Raw genomic sequence first — 12320 nt, forward strand, 5'->3', positions numbered from 1 at the left:
TTGGCTTTTCACCGCCTGCCCTTTTTGATACTTGCGAGATTTAAGGAGCTCCTCCTACTTCTCGGCAGCTCCTCCCACTTCCTCTTCGTCCTGCTTTGACCAGTTGAGAATGTTTTGTTTTGCGCGTCGTGCTCGTGTCAGCCAGCAGGTGGCAGCAGGCCCCCATCAACTCTTCTTTGTCCAGTGTTTCCATCCATCCAAAACGTTCCATTTTGCTTTTTTTTTTTTTTTTTTTTCTTGCTTTGACGTCTCAAGAATGACATTTCTATTTAAAGAAATAAATAAACGCACACAAAATACAACACAAGATGCAGACCCGTCAAAAACCTTGTTTAGGTCTTTGGCTTTCTTTCTTTCTAGTTTTTAGTGATACTGTGCAATCAGCGTTATTGCTTTTTGGCTTTTCCACGAGTGACTTTTTATTTCTTTATGTGATTGTTATTTCGAGCGCGTGGACTTTTCTCTGCATTTAAAAATGTGTTGCAACTTTTTTTTATTTTTTTTTTAATTATTTGGGGGCGTGTCCGACACGCGTGTTGACGCCCGTGTCGTCGCCGCCCGCAGGTGTTCGTGCGTCAACTGGACGGATTCATCGTGTGGCTGCAGGGGGCGCTGGAGAGCACGCGCGCCTGGACCCCGCCGCCCCGCGGGTGCTTGGACGCGCTCCACGACTTCCTGGACACGCACCTGGTCAGACTTTTTCTTCTTCTTGTTGCCTTTTCATCTTTTTCCTCATCCTGTTCGCATTTTGTTGACGTTCTTTTTTTTTTTTTTTTGGTCTTTATGAAATTCTGTCATCTTTTCGAATGGTTTCATCGCATTCACATTTGATCATACTTTTGTCATCTTTTTCATCGTCCCCTCTTCCATTTTTCTCATCTGGTTTTCCTCCTCTTTTCTGTCTCCGGAGCCGTTTTGTATCTTCTCATCTTTGTCCTGCCGTTCAATTCTTTGGTCGTCCTTCGGTCGCTTTTTAATCGCACGTTTGATGCGCCTCGTTCTCCGCTCTTGATTTCGCTCTCTTCTCATTTGGAGGAAAACAACAACAACAACAAAAATCAAACAATCAGCGGCACACGTATGGAGACGCATCGACACACAAGAGTGCAAACGATTTGCATTGTTTGGGTAAAATATAGACAAGCGGCCCACAAGAACACTCGAGCCGCATTTGCATATTTGCTGGGCGGATTTACGAACGAGCTCCTGGATCGTCGTCCCTCACTAGATACGTGCTGCGAGCGCGGGTCTGTGTACGTGTGTGAGAGAAAGGGGGGGGGGGTGGAAAGGGGGGGAGAGACAGAGAGACGACGGGGGGGGGGGGAGAATGAGGGGGAGAGACAGAGAGACGACGGGGGGGGGGGGAAGACCGGGACGGGCACTCGTCTTTCCTCCCACCTGGCTCCAAATCGCCCCCTTGGGTGCGATTGGCTGGCGACCGGTCCGGGGTGCGCCCCTCCTCTCATCCGAAGATATCTGTGATAGGCGTCGAGCCCTTGTGAGGATAAGCGGCTCATAAAAGGGATGGGGATACACGCAAACGCGTGTCACAGCCAGCGGCGCGACCGAGCGAGCGTTGGCGGCGCCGGTCGCCTTCCATTGAAACGCTAATGGTGCGCTAATTGTGGCGCGTGTTGTCTAAAGAAAGATGAAAGAGCCTAGCTAACAGGCTAATAGCACTTTGGAGTGCTCCGCCGTCGATAGCGCGTGTGCGCACGTCTGATAGTCACACTGGTGCTTTGTAGCTATTAGCGTGTGCCGGCGTGCTTAATTCAGCCTTTGCTGCTTGATGAACGCTCCTCAACTTCAAGCGCTTCTTTTGCTTGCTGTTTGCTTTCTGGTGACAAACACAAACACACCCGCGTACGCGGACGGACGTTGTCGTGCAGCACAAACATCACGACTTTGCGATTTGTTTGTCTCAACTTTTGTGCCCTGACGTCGACTCGTGGCCAACAAAACAAAACAACATTTTTTTTACGTTGCACACACGCACACACTTGAAGTCGTTTGTGCGTTCAATGCTTGTGAATATTGATTGGCGTCAATGGTGAATTCCGGCCATTCATCAAATTATTAGAAACAAGAAGACAAACCCAAGAAGAAGGAAAAAAAAAAAAACTCGTTTGCAGTCAGCCAATCGGAAGAAGGCTTGCTTCACGCCGCCATTCAGATTTTTTTTTTTTCATGCAAGCATATTCCCGCCCAGCGTCGTCATCTGGCACTTCCGCCGATCGTCGGCGACCCGTTTGGACTTTCCGCTCAACGAGGGACGTTTTCTTCCCCGAAGAGGAGCCCGCCCGAGTCGACGCGTTTTGGGATCGTGACGCCGGGGCTCGTCGCAACTTGATCTCGCGCGATTTGCACCATTTTGGGCTCGGTGGCCCCCAAAGCAAAGCGGCCTCCCACGATTGTCCACTTCGATGTCTTCCTTTGTCATCGTTCCGACGGCTTTCAGCGTGTGAGGCAGATGCGCGGACCACTAGGGCGCCGCGCTGGGCTGAAAGGATGGAAAAGAAGAAGATTGAAAGCTGCTTTGCCGACTTTCTTTCCCACCGATATTTCCGCGTCTTATTTGATGAAGTGCGCGCGTGCCAAAAGCGAAACAAACGCGTTGACGATTGCGCACGCTCGCCGTCGTCCCCTCGGACAAAACGAGATCATCTTTATTGCAAACATTTTGATTGGATCAGCTCAGCCGTGCGCGTGCGTCAAAGTCAAGCTTCAATGTCACGCGCCTATCAGCGCCGCGCACTCTGGCTCATATGCTAATGCTAAAGGCTAAAGCGGAGCAGCAGGCGACGGCGCGCTGCTCGGGGCTAATATGCTAATGCTAACAGGTAATCTGATGCGACACGCTTTGAAGCGCCTCGTTTCAATGTGGTTATGATAATTAGCTTTAGGAAATTTAAACGCTTTTAATTTTTTTTTTTTTTTTTTTTTTTTTAGGCCGCCAGATGTCCAAAGTCCTCCAGCACACGTGTCTGCGTGTGTCTGTGTGTGTATATATATACACACACACACATACATGTATATGTGTGTATATATATATATACTGTATATGTATGTTGGTGTCATGATTGATTCCAACATTTTGGGGGAATTGATGTCCGTTTCGAGGGCTGATGACAGAAAATAGTGATCCGATTTGGCTGTGGACCCCAAAGCAGACAAGATGTGATCATGCGCGTTTGTTTGTTTCAGACGTTCAAACTGGACGTGGACAGCCGCCGCGCTCTGAAAGAGGCCATCTTGGAGGACGGCACGGCGCTCCTCGCCGTCGTACCCGCCCACCGCTCAGGTACTCGCACGGCGTGGCCATCGCGTTGGTTATTGGCATGTCGATGAAAACGGTGACCTTCAAAGAGGAAGAAACGGAGCAAGACGCCGGCCGATTTTGGCAAAAGTTTGACGCAAAACACAAACGCCGAAGAGCGAGCCCGACGTTAACTGCGGCCACTTCTTATCGCCCGACGACGGCGTCCGCTGCGCCGGGTGGCGGGTGCGAGCGCGAAGCCTCGGCGCATCACGTGTCCGACGCCTCGGCAAAAGTTCTCGTCTCCGCATTGCGCCCGCGTCGCCTCCTTCTCCGTCGGTTTTTGCGGGACACTTAAACGTATCGTCTCGATGCAAAGACACTTCGTGGGGCGTTATTGGGGTCGCTTTGTTCCTCGTTCAAAGTGCCGAAGAAACGCCGCCCCGTGACGTCTGCGTGGCGACCCCCTCCGGCCGGGAGGAGAACTGCATCCCGATTCCAAAAGGGTCGAGCGTAAAGCCAAACGGGAGCGTCGGAAGCGTGAACGGGTTACTAGCGCGTGACTTTGGGCCAAAAGAGAAGATTTGATGAGTGTTTTGCGTTCAGGCCTGCGCGACATCCTGGAGATGGTCTCCGGCCAATGGGAGCAGCTCCAGCTTCAGATCCGGCGCCAGCACGCGTGGATCCTGCGAGCCCTGCGCCTGGTCCGGACACGCCTGCTCCCGCACGCCGGCCAATCGCGGTCTCCCGACCGCCCCCAGGTGGGAAAAGACGCGGTTTTCTTCACTTCCTGTCCGCCGCTTCCCGCTCCTCGCGTCCTTTCCGGAATGTTCTTTTCTCAATTAGTGCACGTGCGTGCGTGTTGAATTGAATGTGACCTTGACAGAGTCTCATCGTAATAAATGTATGACATGATGAAGGCTCCTCCAATATTCATCAGATATTCATTACCAAAGATTAAATGGCGACGTGTATCAATAATTCAGCGGCAATCGAAAGGCAGGCGGCGCTGTAACTGCTACTTTCTGCCCCGTCCCGGCATTGGTTCATGCTTTGACCCCCCCCCCCCCCATTTAAAACGGCTGCAAATCTTTTTGTTGACTTTGGATCGGCTTTCGTCTTTGGCGCGTCTCGCGTCGGTCGCCGTCGAGCTTCGGCGAGGCCCGACCGGCGTAAATGTCAGCAAATATCACAGCCGGGGGTTGCGGGATTAGGCGACCGCGAGGAGATGCGCCCGCGGCGGCGACGTTCGGACCCGAGCGCCGGCGAGGGGATTAGGTGGGGCGGGCCCATCAGACGCGTGCCGCCGCATTTCAGGGATTTGTTGTGCATGTGTGAAGACTGTCAAGCCGCATCTGGCGTGTTTTATTGCAAGTGGAAGATGCGCGAGAGGCACCCAGGCGCCACGGACGTGCAATATTTTGCGGCTTAGCGGGATTCGTCTGCCACGTTACTCACACGGGGGTGGGGTTCTCCGCGCCGGGGGTCCGTCCCACGGCGAGGGACCCACCCGGGACGGTGCGGGGTCCCCGGGGCCGGTCCCCTCGTTCAGCCATCTTGGATACTTTGACGGTGCCACACCGAAGCCGAAGGCCGTGGCGCGCGAACGTGACGGCGTTTGATTCTCTCGTGTTGATCTTGATTTCAGAACCTTGCGAAGTGGCGCCATCGTCATCTTCTGCCGTGACAATAAACGCTTTTGATTTGAGTTGTGGCAGGACTTTGACGTATTTGAGTATCTGCATTTTGTATCGATCATAATGGGAATGTTTTGAAAAACAATGAAGCCATTTTTTCCCATTTTATTTGACATAAATACTTGTTTTGCGAAAGAATACAAATAGTGACGTGATTTTCACTCGTCAAAACACAAGAAGAAATTTCTTTTTGTTTGTTTTCCAAGGAAAATGAAATGAATACCAATGCAGAGTGACTCGTCAAAGGAACTTTCATCCGATTGGCAGTCTGCAAATCCAATGAGGACAAAAAGCTTCTAATAATAATATTGGGGGTCCAAAGCGAGACGTGACCCCCGGGTGACGTGCGTGTTATCGGCGGGGCCGCCGGCTCGGATTTCGCCTTGCGCGCCGCAAACGCTCGCTGCGTGTGCGCGTGCCTCAGCTGTGGGCCTTTGTGGTGTTTTGGAGGAAGGAAGAGAGAGAAAGACAAGCGTGCCGCGGCGTTGTGTTCCAGCGCTTTTTGGGCAAATATGCGTATGTTGAAATCATAATCATCGTGACTTTTGCAAGTGTCTCAAGCTGCGGATTGAAGATGATCATGTGACATTTCACGTACGCGGACGGACTGTCGAGAGGCATCCGTGACGTAAAGTGAGGATGAGGAGCAAGGAACATTCTTTGCGTGTGCTTGGTGGTGGTGGGGGGGGGGGGGGCTCATTTACATATTGTCCCGGGGTTATTACCGTGTTTGGGGGGGGTAATCAAATGACGCCCTGTTGGACTCCCGCCTGATACCTGGAACGACCAATCAGACGGAGGCGCCTCACTTTCCATAATTTAAGATTAAACTTGCAGCTCCGTGTTGCTGTTAATCCGTCTTGAAGTCGCGGTCATTTGGAAGGCGGCGTGCGCGCGCACACACACGTAGGCCGTGTGGGATGTGTGTGCACGTGTGTGCGCGCGCCGCCGCCGGCTTCCTGCGCACACAAATGAACATGAAGAGTTGATGCATTAAACATGGCGCCGGGATGGCGTCATGCAAACAAACTTTCCAAATCTCCTTTTGGAACATTTTGAAAGTTGAGCCCGATATTTGCCCAAAAGTGGCAAACGTTTTGATTTGCGGCTTTTGATGACGTCGGAGGCAAAATCTCGGAGAAGCGAACGGGATCAACTGCAAGGGGGGGGGGGGGGGGGGTCAAATAAAACAAACACAGCAAAATGAGGCCAAAGTGCAACGAAAATGAATGAATTTGGGGCCACTCGCAGCTGAAACGTGGCCAAGAAACTTTCAGCTGAAGTTTACTGCCAAGTACAAGTGAAACAAAACAGCAATTAGCTTCGTGCTAACATGTAACGGAAAATCTCATTGACGTGCTCAAGGTTCAGCATTTACTTTGCTATTCGGAACGCTTCAAGTAAATAAACATTAAAAAACCGACATTGTGAGGTGTGAAAAGAAATTCATCTTTCCTCGACCCCCCCCCCCGCTCCCCGCCCCCCGACGGTACGTAAAGTGTCAACGTGAGCAAAATGAAATATGCAAATGTGATGATAAGAAATAATGAAGCTTGTGTGCTCAGGCTGCTGGGATGTCTAAAAAGGCCGCAACGCTGCAAAAATGCCTTCATAAAGTCCATTTATTGAAATTATATTTCAATATAAAGTTGTCAGCGAGCGTTTGCCGACAGCGGCGGGTGGGCGGGCGGGCGGGCGCGAAATTCTTTGATAGGCGTCAAAGTCTTTACTTTTCATTTCGCCACATTTTTGCCAATATTGAATTTCTTTTTTTTTTTTTTGTCAGTCCAAACAATTAAAAGACGACGATGACGACGACGACGACGCTGGCACGAAAGTTGCCGATGGTTTTCATTAAGCAAGTTGAGGTTTTTCTTTGAAGCGCATTCAAAGTTCATAGAACAAAGTGGGATTATTTTACGTTCGTTTGGGTGAAAAATGCACATTTTTCATCATGATTATGTGCCCTTAGATGCAAGTGATCCAACTTTGGACTTTTTGGAGTTCTGAGCTGTTTCCTTGACAACAAGCTGCACAACCCCCCCCCCCCCCGATGTTGCTTTTAGCCACAGCGTGTCTTGCTTTTCCACCTCCTTCCTCCCGGTTCCTCGTGCCTCTTCCTCCTCCTCCTCCTCCTCCTCCTCCTCCAACAGGCCCGCCGTCTTCCCTCACGACCTCCACCGACCTCCTTCTCGTTCTCTCCCTCGTCGGCCTCCTGCCTTTCATTCATCCCGAATGAGCTTTGCCGCCGTTTCTTGCCAAGTCCCAGCTGAAGTTGACCCGACAGTCGTGCATTTGTGCGTTGCCTTAAAAACCGCCGTCTACTTTCTGTCGGCTGGCACGGACGTTTGCACTTTGACGATATTTGAAGCTTGTTGAAGCCACAAATATTTGAACACAAATGGTGGAACAGCATATGTAGAAAAACAATGCAAAAAAAAAAAAAAAAGTCTCGCTGACATATATTCGTTGCAAAAAAAAGATAAATAATACGCACCTCTTGAAAACAAAAAGGTGTCTGAACATTCCGAATGATTCATTCATTCCAACGCGGAAGCACGATTTGAGATACGAGCGTGGTCTCAGACATGATTCAGATCGCTTGTTAAAAACATGGAGCTTATTTTCCTATTTTTCAACAACAAAGTGTGTGAATTCACACGGATGTGCGCGAGTGTGTGTGTGCGCAAAATATTGGCTTCCATTTATTTTTCATTAGAGAGTGTGGAGAAATAATTCAGGCCGTCAGGATAAAAACAACACCCGCACGCACGCACGCACGCTTGTAGTGCCTTTGATGTAAACATCTGCAAACGCACGCCCACGTCCTCCTGGCGACTCAATTACACCCCCCCGCCGCCGCCGCCGCCGTTCTAGAAGCCAATCAAAAGCACATTTCAGCACTGTTGCACGTATTTGTATCCGTCCGTGTGTTTGCCAGCCGAGACGTCTCGGGGAAAAAAAATCGCAGGTCTGCATGCAAATTTTTGAACGGCGAACACCAGGCGCCGATGTGGCGCTCGCTGGTTTCTTTTTTTTTTAATGGCCACCGTCACGTCGCCTTTCGACTTGAGCCGTCCTTCTTTGCCCTTCTTCCATTGGAGCAGGGCAAAGCGGCTCGACGGCCGGCGTCGGCTTCCGTCGCAGGGAAAGCGACGTCCGGTGACGGCGGCCGGCGAACGTCGTCGAGTCAAGCGTACGTTTCCGAACTCGAGGATTGAAAATTGCTGAAGATGAAGAGTCGGCGCGACCGGAAAGAAAAGATTCTTTCCCCTCGGTTTGCAACCTTCATCGGTTCCGTTTGTAAGCTGGAACGTTTCTTTTTTATTTATTTTTTTTTTGTCTTTGTTGTTTTGTCTTTGTTGTCATTTTTGGGTGCGGACCCGGTGGCCATTTTGTGGTGCTCCCGTTTTCTACTGGTTGTTCTTTTGGTGGTTTCAGCGTTAGCCTGTCGCTAGTTTCAGAAGCTTGCATCGCCCTGACTTCCTGCGCCGACCGGCTAACGTAAAGGAAGGGCCCGGCGCCCTCCCCCGCTTCCTTTGAGTGTTGCCGCCACACAAAATGGCCACGGCGTAGCGCGTTGTGGTTACTGTACGTGCGAGAGACGCTTGGCCCTTTTTTATTTGCTGTTTATTCTGCACTTCATCATCGCCCCCCGCTCAATCCCCCGCCGGCTCAACGCACCGCTGACCACGCCGCGAGTGTGCGCGAGGGAGGGGATGATGTCTATCCCTCCATCGGAAACCTTGTTAAATATTCATTGACAATTATTCCGCTTTGACCGGACGGACAGTTTGACAATGAAGACTGCGAGGAAGATGGAAAAAAAAAAAAAAAAAAAAAAGGAGAAAAGGCCCGAGCAATAAAAGGCGGGATCTTTGCGTTCGACCATAGCGGAAAACAGGCCCCCCCCCCCCCCCCCCACGTCTCCACCTTCATGGAGTAAAAGTCACGTGATGACGGCGGCTTCCTCCTTTTTCAAAGCATTTCAGTTCCCTCCATGCCAAAAGGTCCATTTGGACTTTGGAGACATTTTGCACTCGTTTTCAGATCAATTTCACCTTGGGACAAAAAAAAAAAAAAAAAAAGCCTCCCGGTTGGTCCGGTCGGCAACGCCCTCCAAAACCTTTTCCGCCTTTTTTCCATGCACGAATGTCAGTAGAAATGAAAAGTTCCCCAGCAGAGGCCAACGTTTGCTTGAAAAACAACAACCAAGCGGCAGCACTTCGTAGCGTACGGCGCAAACATCATACCCTTTACACTGCCAATGCACGTCCGCCTGCCTCGCTTGATGAAATTACGACTTCCTGCGTTTTGTTAACTTTTTGCTTTGATCCTGACTGTCGTGCGTGCGTGCGTGCGGCTGGCTGCAGGCAACGTCCGGCGCGCTGATAGCGGGCGAGCGACCGACGGCGTGAGAAAGTGTGTGTGAGTGTTGTATTTGTGGCGCTCTCACACACGTGCAGTGGGATTAAAAAGTTAATTATGTTTTAAAATGATAGTTTATAATGAAATATGGAAGCAACCCGAAATGGATTGGAAGCAAAATGATGACTCAAGCCCCTCCGAAAAGCCTGGTCTTTCCGCTCGCTCGGCGCAAAATTTGGTTGGCGCCCGCGCTACTGATGTGGCGACTTCCTCGGTGTGGGTGCCTGGCAAGTCGCCGGTTTGTCCGATGATTTGCGGGCGAGCCACAGCACAACACAAGACGTACGCCCGCTCCGCTCCCAACGGTTTGTGTCAACGGACGTCGTTAGCGCCTCCTGGTAACGACGTCACGCAAAAACGTCGCTAATGAAGAACTTTGAGAGACCTTTGAGGCTGCCTTTTCTCATTACAAGAAACAATTAGTCACGAATTAACTAAATTCCTTTGATGAGAGTTAATCCACTTCTTTATCGAGGGATTCTTTTTTCAATCCGTTTTCTTCTGTGAAATGTCAGCTCAACTTTTGGGATTTCGTGTGAAGTTTTTTTGGTTTTTTTTGAGTTGAATTTCAAGGCAAGCCGACTGTGGACAAAATTTCCGTTTTTGGCTTTTCTGAAGAAGGGATGATGGTGGAAAGGTGCTCAATGGAGGGATGGAGCCGTGCTGCTCAAAGGATGAATGGATCACGAACGTTTCGATGGACGGACGGATGGATTGATGTCGGATACATTTTGCTTCTGCAACGTCTCCATTTTTTTCCCATCTTAAATATTTTCCCAACTAGCCTGCATGTTAATTAGCACAGTGACCAATGTGAATAAGATGTCTTCACGGGAGCCGCCGTAGCCCGGAACGCACGTCCACACCTGCCACGTCGTCTTCACGTGCTCGACTTTTGCCGATGTGTTGCGCCGTTGAGCTTGCGCGTGACGTCATCGTCGCCGTTGTCGCTAGCTTGTTAGCAACCAAGGAGGCCAACGGCAAAACTTGAAAAGTTTGAACTTTCACGATCCTAAAAAGCGATTTTGCGGGAGAACAAATAGAAACACACGACATCTTTGATTAGATGTTTATTTTAAATGATGTGTTTGTTTTGCGGAGGAGCACAACTTCTTTTGGAGATTTCCAACTTTCAAGCAGGTTCCTGAATGGAACACAATGGCCTCATCCTCATCGTCCTGCTTTTCTTCCGCTTGAAATCAAAGATTTTTCAAAGAAACGTTTGTTTGTGCGCTGCTCTCATAATACGCATTATTGACGGGTTATCATTAGCCACTGCATCAAGACAAAAAAACTCTCTTCGGAATATTTCTCCCGCAGCGTTGACCAACGCGCGCCTGCACACAGATCCTCTTTTATTTTGAATCCCAAGTGTGTCATTTTACTGTTGTTGTCAATGTGCGGGTGTATTTTTTTTAATATGCTGATGAAAACACATTGGAAAGTGGTGACATCCCACACGGAGTCGAATAGTACCGTCACCTCGCGGTATTGAACAGCAATGTGACGCATCTGTGGATAGTCTGGACATACGAAAAGACTCCGAAACGAAATATATGTAACGACCAAGAAGCCGTCCGTCTGCCCGACACCGAGGACTGACGAGCGACGAGAGCCGACGACCTCGTGTCAACAGTCCCCAGGGGCCAAGAAGCGAGCGCCAGCGATGTGGGATCAACGAGAACCGAGGACCGAGGACCGGCGAGCGAGACCCAGCAAACCAGTCACAAGTTTCCCGCAGCCAAAGAGTCTGACCTCCGAGCTAAAACCAAGAAGGAAGACGCGACCGTTGAAGCCGAGAAGCGGCAAGCTTGAAGCCAGGAAGCCAGAACCCCGGAACCTCGGAACCTCGGAGCGGGGCCGGCCGCGCCTGGGAGCTCTCGAACCCGGTCCCGAGACCGCTCTGCGATTGGCTGCCACCTTCGCGCGGCGCGGTCAACTTTTCTCGGGTTCCGACTTCAAAAAAGACAATCTCGACAAGTCTAATGAAGAGAAGTGGACGCCCGTTTCAGCAAAGTGAGCGAGCGCGCGTTGTGCTATTATCCCCACGTCTCCACACCGTCGCCGTTTTGTTTATTAGCTCCCTGATTGAGGCGCTCTGCCTGCACCAGATTGGATGACCTTTCCAGATCCTTCCGCTAAGTAGATGAGACGGCGGACCGCGCGCACTTTTATTCACGTTGTGTACAGCGTCGCCGCCATTGGAGCTCATCTCCATACAGTTTGTACGCAATTACGTGGGAGCGCCGCCGAGTGCCCTGGATATGATTGTGAAGACGCGGCGGCGTGAAGGAGACGACCGCTTGCTGATTGTATGTGTGTGTTTGCATGCGGCGGGGGTGGCGGCGGCGGCGGCACTTGATTCCTCACGGTCGCGAGCTTGTGCGAGAGCTGCTTTGTTCCGAGCAATACGATCCGTGCTAAACGTGTGTGTGTTAGCACGCGTGCGTGCGTGTGTCGGAAGAGGCCGGAGCGGCGGTCCGGCGTCGCCGTTGACGTGCGGCCACGGAAGCTCCGTCGAACAAAATAAACAGCTGATCACGAGACGTCGGAAATGTTGGCACGGTCGCCGCACGTCAGGAACGGTCAAACATTTGCGAGCTTCTCAAAAATGGAATTGTCAATTCAGAACCAGAGTGGTGAAAATGCCACGGTCAGAAGTTGCGTCGACTTCGGGCCGTCGCGTTGGGGCGTTCCGGCGAGCCCGCGGTTGACGGCGGCTCAGCGTTACTGCCGCCGTTGGAAATGGAGCGGAAGTGCACCGTCTCGTGGGCCACCGTGGTTACAAAGTCCGTCTTTGTCCCCCCCACTCCAGGCGGAGCTGCCGTCCGGTCGTCACGAGGCCCGCCGCCCTTCACCCGAAGTGAAGAACCCGCCGTGCGCCTGCGCAGCCAACGGGGAACCCGACAGGTCCGTGAGCGTCGCCATCGGTGATCAAT

The 12320-nt window shown here is 51.2% G+C and overlaps 1 protein-coding gene across 8 annotated transcripts in view; it reads left to right on the plus strand.

The window, feature by feature from the left end:
• The window catches only part of akap6 (A kinase (PRKA) anchor protein 6), a 43498-nt gene that overhangs the window by 9780 nt on the left and 21398 nt on the right, over positions 1-12320 (plus strand). For all 8 annotated transcript variants that reach the window (XM_061819670.1, XM_061819671.1, XM_061819667.1 and 5 more), the window contains exons 10-13: positions 565-690; positions 3205-3301; positions 3863-4017; positions 12197-12291. In XM_061819670.1, coding sequence (XP_061675654.1) covers positions 565-690; positions 3205-3301; positions 3863-4017; positions 12197-12291 — 473 coding nt within the window. The remainder of the gene's footprint in view (positions 1-564; positions 691-3204; positions 3302-3862; positions 4018-12196; positions 12292-12320) is intronic.

The sequence above is a fragment of the Syngnathoides biaculeatus genome, chromosome 5 (genome assembly GCF_019802595.1).
Source record: "Syngnathoides biaculeatus isolate LvHL_M chromosome 5, ASM1980259v1, whole genome shotgun sequence".
NCBI classification, from domain to species: Eukaryota; Metazoa; Chordata; class Actinopteri; order Syngnathiformes; family Syngnathidae; genus Syngnathoides; species Syngnathoides biaculeatus.